The sequence below is a fragment of the Gadus macrocephalus genome, chromosome 18, assembly GCF_031168955.1.
Source record: "Gadus macrocephalus chromosome 18, ASM3116895v1".
NCBI classification, from domain to species: Eukaryota; Metazoa; Chordata; class Actinopteri; order Gadiformes; family Gadidae; genus Gadus; species Gadus macrocephalus.
Window position 1 is genome coordinate 515,275 of NC_082399.1, and position 8,314 is coordinate 523,588.

Genomic DNA, 8,314 nt, shown 5'->3' on the forward strand with positions numbered 1-8,314 from the left:
GTAGAGTTGTGGATTTAGGGGTATGTTTGTGAGTGTACATGTGTGTGTGTGTGTGTGTGTGTGTGTGTGTGTGTGTGTGTGTGTGTGTGTGTGTGTGTGTGTGTGTGTGCTTGTGCACGTGTGTGTGTGCTTGTGCGCCTGTGTGTGTGTGTGTGTGTGTGTGTGTGTGTGTGTGTGTGTGCTTGTGCGCCTGTGTGTGTGTGTGTGTGTGTGTGTGCTTGTGCGCCTGTGTGTGTGTGTGTGTGTGTGTGTGTGTGTGTGTGTGTGTGTGTGTGTGTGTGTGTGTGTGTGTGTGTGTGTGTGTGCGTGCGTGTTTACCTGTGATTGTGCATTGACGTTGGCTCCATGGATGACCAGCAGCTTCACCACGTCCGTCTGTCCGGCCAGCGAGGCGATGTGCAGGGCGGTGTTTCCTTTCTGCTTCACACAGAGAACGCAGAGTTACCAGACGGACTGATGGACCAATCACAACAGAGAATGCAGAGTTACCAGACGGACTGACGGACCAATCACAACAGAGAACGCAGAGTTACCAGACGGACTGACGGACCAATCACAACAGAGAACGCAGAGTTACCAGACGGACTGACGGACCAATCACAACAGAGAACGCAGAGTTACCAGACGGACTGACGGACCAATCACAACAGAGAACGCAGAGTAACCAGACGGACTGACGGACCAATCAGCACAGCATTTAGCATTTAAACATTCACAACATCTCGTACAGTAATTCACACCTTAGCAGGGGAGTTCAATTAGGAAAACAAGTGATGTCACATGTTTATATTATTGTATAGATTTAGTTTGCTCGTTGCACCATTAAACAGGTGATGTTTGTCACCGTAGAGAACGACATTACAATAAAGCCATCTCTCTCATTATGGTTGCACGTTCACGCAACGCAACGACCACGCAGACGCTTCGACGCCGTCGTGAACCTTCATGGTTCTGCGTCGGGTTTTAGTAAGAGGACCAATCACAGCCCCTGCTGCTGCTTTGCCTCAACAGAAGGTTAAAGATGTTAAGAGGCGCACGTCCGGCCCTCGGGTGGACGCAAGGAGGGTCCGCCAGGCCGCTGGGGGTCCGTAACCCCCTTGCGTTGCGGGAACGTGGGACCGTAATCAGCCCTATACAGCCATAGAGGAGGAGCCACAGGAAGAGGCGGAGTAAGGCCGAGAGGTGTCTTCTGATTGGCAGGCTGTTCCACCTGTTGTTTCCATGCCAACCGTAAACAATGGCAGCTGCTGCAGTGTAGCATTCCTCCTGTAGCCCAGAGGCCGCCTCCCCCTTCCTGTCCTGCTGTACATACTGCCCGTGACCCTCTGTCTGGTCCTCAGTCCGACCTAAACACCGACCAGGAGGCCTGGAGCCCTGGAGCCCTGGAGCCCTGGAGCCCAGGAGCCCTGGAGGCCTGGAGCCCTGGAGCCCTGGAGCCCTGGAGCCCTGGAGCCCTGGAGCCCTGGAGCCCAGGAGCCCTGGAGCCCCGCCCGCTGCCTTTAGAGCGTCACCTCAATGTCACTTTGGCCAGTGGCTGACGCAGCAATGTCTGGTGTGTGTGTGTGTGTGTGTGTGTGTGTGTGTGTGTGTGTGTGTGTGTGTGTGTGTGTGTGTGTGTGTGTGTGTGTGTGTGCCTGAGTGTGTGCCTGAGTGTGTGTGTGTGTGTGTGTGTGTGTGTGTGTGTGTGTGTGTGTGTGTGTGTGTGTGTGCCTGAGTGTGTGTGTGTGTGTGTGTGTGTGTAAACTCAAACTGCTGGTGATTCAATGACCCAAAAGTCAGACACAAACCGCTCACGAGTAGACCTTCAGAACGACAGGGGGAGGGCTGCTCCCGTTTGGTTGGTTGGGGAGAGGGCTCTGATTGGTGGGTCATACCTTGGTGGGAGGGCTCTGATTGGTGGGTCATACCTTGGTGGGAGGGCTCTGATTGGTGGGTCATACCTTGGTGGGAGGGCTCTGATTGGTGGGTCATACCTTGGTGGCGGCGTCCACGTTGGCGCCCTGCTTGATGAGCTCCGCCACCACCTCCACGTGGCCCTCCTTGGACGCCAGGTGCAGCGCGTTGAGCCCATTCTGGGGACAGAGTGGAGGTCAGCCTGGGGGGCTGCTGGCTGCTACACACTGGTAGTGGAGGTCAGTCTGGGGGGCGTTCTGCTGCATGCTGCTACGCTCATCACCTACTGGGTGCTACACACTGGTAGTGGAGGTCAGTCTGGGATGTCGTTCTGCTGCATGCTGCTACGCTCATCACCTACTGGGTGCTACACACTGGTAGTGGAGGTCAGTCTGGGATGTCGTTCTGCTGCATGCTGCTACGCTCATCACCTACTGGGTGCTACACACTGGTAGTGGAGGTCAGTCTGGGATGGCGTTCTGCTGCATGCTGCTACGCTCATCACCTACTGGGTGCTACACACTGGTAGTGGAGGTCAGTCTGGGATGGCGTTCTGCTGCATGCTGCTACGCTCATCACCTACTGGGTGCTACACACTGGTAGTGGAGGTCAGTCTGGGGGGCGTTCTGCTGCATGCTGCTACGCTCATCACCTACTGGCTGCTACACACTGGTAGTGGAGGAGGTGTCCAACCCCCCACCCTCACTCACTATGTGTAGCGCTTTGGGTGAGTTGTTGTCATTATTTCAAAGGAGCCATGAAGGAACATCACGTCGGCGGTCGTCCCGCGGCCCTGCTGTGTTTCTCCACAGCAGGGATGGGCTTGAGGGTTACCTGGTTGCAGATGTTGATTTCCACGCCGTTCTTCAGGTATTCCAGAGCCTTCTCCAGGTTCCCAGCCCTGGCGGCGCGAAGATAGCTGGCATTAGAATCTGTCTGAAGGACACAAACAAAAACCAGGTGTTATGGAAGGACTCTTCAGGACATGAGGACACTAACACTAGATGTTATGGAGGGACTCTTCAGGACACTAACACTAGATGTTATGGAAGGACTCTTCAGAACGTTAGGACCTCACATCAGAGAGGGATCACTGGGCCATCTACCAGAGACTGCCAGTCCTCCAGGAACACATGTTGTCGACACTTTGAAACTAGCTGATATAGCTTATTGTTGTACCTGAGGAAACCTTCCGCAGGAATGGTTTTATATGAATAATTTATCCCGTCATATGAAACACAATAGCAGAAACCCTTGGATCAACGAGGTAGGAAGAAAGATACACCGGTCCAGACAAACAACAATATGCTATATAATATAATATACATATGAGCTGTGCTGCTGAGGACGTCTAGTCATCAAGAAGCTCGCTGTGTTTCCTGAGAAGCATTCTGTAATACTGCTGATCCCACTCGTATAGATTCAAGTATTTAATTAAGAGATGACCTGTAGACCGTATTCACTCAATCTTTAAAACATCACATTTAGGGGAAGTGACATCACAAAGAGATCCAATACTCACTGAACATCAACAAGCAACTAATGATGCTCACATTAAAATCAAATGTTAACAGAGCGAGCTCAGCCAATCATTTGAACTTTGGGGTTAGCTCACTCTGTGTAGCAGGATGCTAAAGGGGTTAGCTCACTCTGTGTAGCAGGATGCTAAAGGGGTTAGCTCACTCTGTGTAGCAGGATGCTAAAGGGGTTAGGTCACTCTGTGTAGCAGGATGCTAAAGGGGTAAGCTCACTCTGTGTAGCAGGATGCTAAAGGGGTTAGCTCACTGTGTGTAGCAGGATGCTAAAGGGGTTAGCTCACTGTGTGTAGCAGGATGCTAAAGGGGTTAGCTCACTCTGTGTAGCAGGATGCTAAAGGGGTTAGCTCACTGTGTGTGGAGCAGGATGCTAGAGGGGTTAGCTCACTGTATGTAGCAGGATGCTAAAGGGGTTAGCTCACTCTGTGTAGCAGGATGCTAGAGGGGTTAGCTCACTCTGTGTAGCAGGATGCTAGAGGGGTTAGCTCACTGAACGCTTGCTGAAGCAGAAGGTTTGCTATTACAGACAGATTAACCAGCTCAGGATGAACGCTGAGCTCATGTCCTCTTTACTGAATGGATCCTATCTGTGTTCAGCATTAGACAGACACACACACACACACACACACACACACACACACACACACACACACACACAGAGTAAGGTCAGAGAGTAAGGCCTGTCTCTTTATGGTCAGCACTATTCCCAGTGGGGGGGTATACAGCGCCGGAAGTCATGGAGGGACAGTGACATCACTGACACACACACACACACACGCACACGCACACGCACACACACACACACACACACACACACACACACACACACACACACACACACACACACACACACACACGCACACGCACACGCACACACACACACACACAATTAGACTGTTTGATTCGGTTTAATTGATGACAGTTTATGCAGAAGAAGCAGCTCGTTCAACAACGCGCCAAAACTTGACAACAACAAATGAGGAGTAGAGGGTGTGCGACTGAGTCTGGAGCCCTGGGGGCGCGTTCAGGACACACTGCCCTGTACCCTATCTCAGATGGCCTCCAGCATTCCTCCCTCCTGCTCCTAAACATTCCCAGCATGGCGTTCCCCTCTGGGAGAGGCCAGGGCTCCCAACCACTCCTGAGGACCAGGGAAGGCTCTCCACACAGGCATGCACAACACCTGTCCCCCTGCACGGCCCACAATGCACCAGTGTCCCCACAATGCACCAGTGTCCCCGCAACGCACCAGTGTCCCCACAGCGCACCAGTGTCCCCGCAACGCACCAGTGTCCCCACAGCGCACCAGTGTCCCCAGAATGCACCAGTGTCCCCACAATGCACCAGTGTCCCTCCCCAGAATGCACCAGTGTCCCCAGAATGCACCAGTGTTTTCACAAAGCACCAGTGTCCCCACAATGCACCAGTGTCTCTCCCCAGAATGCACCAGTGTCCCAGGAATGCACCAGTGTCCCCACAATGCACCAGTGTCCCCACAATGCACCAGTGTCCCAGGAATGCACCAGTGTCCCCACAACGCACCAGTGTCCCCACAACGCACCAGTGTCCCCACAACGCACCAGTGTCCCCACAATGCACCAGTGTCCCAGGAATGCACCAGTGTCCCCACAATGCACCAGTGTCCCCACAATGCACCAGTGTCTCTCCCCAGAATGCACCAGTGTCCCCACAATGCACCAGTGTCCCCACAATGCACCAGTGTCCCCACAATGCACCAGTGTCTCTCCCCAGAATGCACCAGTGTCCCCACAATGCACCAGTGTCCCAGGAATGCACCAGTGTCCCCACAATGCACCAGTGTCCCCACAATGCACCAGTGTCCCCACAATGCACCAGTGTCTCTCCCCAGAATGCACCAGTGTCCCCACAATGCACCAGTGTCCCCACAATGCACCAGTGTCCCCACAATGCACCAGTGTCTCTCCCCAGAATGCACCAGTGTCCCCACAATGCACCAGTGTCCCAGGAATGCACCAGTGTCCCCACAATGCACCAGTGTCCCCACAATGCACCAGTGTCCCCAGAATGCACCAGTGTCCCCACAATGCACCAGTGTCCCCACAATGCACCAGTGTCCCCAGAATGCACCAGTGTCCCCAGAATGCCCCATAACAACAGGTACCTCCCAGTCCTGTCTCAGCAGCACGGAGGATATCCACTAATCATGTTTTCACACGCTTGTCGAGAGACAGCGGGAATGCCGAGGGTTTATTTTAAGACGCTACACTCTCGGCATATCCGACACTCTGGTGCTAACACTATGGGGGGCTGGGATCTCCGCAGCACTTCATGCTTTCTTCACCTTCTGGTTATTATGAAATGCAGGAGTCCAACATGGCGAGTGGTTTGAAAAGAGGCTTTCACTGAAGCTGCTACTCGGATGACAACAAAGGAGAGCCGTGGGATGGAGTCACAGGGGGGTGTGGTGGTCTGGCCCCCCCGAGCCAGGGGGGACCAGAGAAGCTGAGCGATGAAACATCGCTCATTTCTTAATAAGAAGAAGTAATCACATGTTCTGCTTCGTCTGGTTTTATCCTCTCATGCACCACGCATTGGGACACGTCAAAGCCAGACCGTGATGATTACAGATCCAGGATCAGGTCAGCTATGAGTTCCACTGAGTCAGCACATCATGTGGTGTTTGATTGACCAATGGCTGGAGGCATCTGTTGGTGAGAGCCAGACGTTTACCGCCTGTCTGCCACGTCTCCCGACCGTTTGTAGTCGGAGATCCACCGCTGGGATTGACCTTAATGGTGTCTGCTGCCCCCACGCAGAGCTCTGACAGGGAGAGGATCTGATCAATGTGATTCATTTACAGCATGGCTTCTGTTTACTCATTACAGCATAGGAACAGAAGCAGTGAGGAAATGACCCTATAAAGATGGAGATATCACCTCCCTCACTCATTACAGCACATGAACAGTAACAGTGAGGAGATGACCCCATAGAGATGGCGCTGTGACCACCATCAACAACATCGTTTGGGATCAACATGATCTCAGGAAGCACACATCCTTGTAAACCTTCGGTCCTGTACCGGTCCTGTACCGGTCCTGTACCGGTCCTGTACCGGTCCTGTACCGGTCCTACACACACACACCAGCCCGATACACACTCCACACACACACCAGCCCGCTACACACTCCACACGCAGACCAACGCACACATGCCGCATGCCCAAGGTCAGCTCCCTGTCCCAGGACCCCCCAGGACCCCCCAGGACCCCCCAGGACCTCCAGGGTTACTGGCCACGCAGTATCACACCGTCACACAACAGACGAGTGTTGCTCTGCTGACAAACCAAACGCTGACCGTCAACAGACCCACACTCACACACACTCTCTCACATAAACTCTATCACACACGCACACACACACACACACACACACACACACACACACACACACTCACACACATACGCACACACGTACAAACACTCTCTCACACACTCACACACACACTCACACACACACTCACACACTCACACACACACTCACTCACACACTCACACACTCACACACTCACACACTCACACACACTCACACACTCACTCACACACTCACACACTGCAGTACAGTGCTGCAGTCAGCCCCAGCTGCTCTCTCTAACCCGTCCCGCCGGTGACGGCAGCTCTCCGCACAGCCTGCCAGTGTCCCTCTCTAACTGAACGCTGCAGCTCCACCACCACCACCACCAGCTCCACCACCAGCTCCACCACCACCACCACGACTACCACCAGCTCCACCACCAGCTCCACCAGAAGCAGCACCAGCACCAGCTCCACCACCACCACCCACCACTAGCGGCTAGCCCTCCACTACATCATAAACATGGATGCTGACACCAACCTAACCGTCCTCCTGGTTCACAGCCTCCGAGCCCGGAGCAAGGAGAGAGAGAGAGAGAGAGAGAGAGAGAGAGAGAGAGAGAGAGAGAGAGAGAGAGAGAGAGAGAGAGAGAGAGAGAGAGGGAGAGAGGGAGCCTTTGGCTGGAGGAACCATCCGAACACTTACTTGTGGTAGAAAGTCTGCTGCCTCCTCCACTGCCATGTTCACAGCCCGCAGCTGAACAGGAACCTGAGCTCACAGCCACCGGAGCGCACTGGGCCAGCAGGGAGGGGCGGGGGGGACGGGGGGGGGGACGGGGGGCGCGAGAGAGAGAGAGAGAGAGAGAGAGAGAGAGATGGGGAGGGCACGTGATAGGGAGGGAGAGAGAGTGACAGGGATAGAGAAAAGGGGTGAGAGAGAGGGAGGCAGAGAGAGAGGGGAGTGTTCTAGGGCATTGTGTCACAGCTATAAATACCTGGCTAAACGACAGGGGGCGGGGCCACACAAGACTTCCTGTGTGTTCCCCTCACACGTCCGTCTGCCACCAGCGGGCCACACGGACAGCAGCCAGCCGGGACCTGAAGGATTCCTCATACTTCCTAATTTGAATATCGTATCAAGGTGCTTGACGGGTTAGCCGGGACAACGCCGCCTTTGTTATCAACAACGCCCGGTTCATTTGGAAGAGAAGCTGATGAAACGCTTCCTTTCTCCTCCGCTCGGCGGCCATGTTGGGCCGATGAGCGTAGCATTAGCATCGCCGCGCGGCGCTAGACTCTCCTAAAGTTTGGATCCTGAAGATCACTGGCAGCCGGCGGGTTGGAGGCTTGAGGCTCAGAATCAGGGAGGCATAACCTCCGTGGACTAAAGCAGCCGAAGAACAGCCGGCATGCAGCCCAAAGGCCACATCACACTCTGCATAGACCCCCCCCAGATCCCCCCCGCCCCCACGGGGGAGGGGGGCTGCGTTCCATCTGGGCTGCGTCAGCCACTTTGATAACGAACCAGAGGATGCCCTTTGTTTATGTTCATGGT

The 8,314-nt window shown here is 54.2% G+C and overlaps 1 protein-coding gene across 1 annotated transcript in view; it reads right to left on the bottom strand.

Moving 5' to 3' along the window:
• LOC132447073 (ankyrin-3-like) overlaps nucleotides 1-7,588 on the bottom strand; it is a 13,903-nt gene extending 6,315 nt beyond the window's left edge. Inside the window, 4 exon segments of the mRNA XM_060037755.1 lie at nucleotides 319-417; nucleotides 1,974-2,072; nucleotides 2,728-2,829; nucleotides 7,466-7,588. Coding sequence (XP_059893738.1) covers nucleotides 319-417; nucleotides 1,974-2,072; nucleotides 2,728-2,829; nucleotides 7,466-7,501 — 336 coding nt within the window. The 5' untranslated portion in view covers nucleotides 7,502-7,588.
• Between the last annotated feature and the right edge of the window lie 726 nt (nucleotides 7,589-8,314).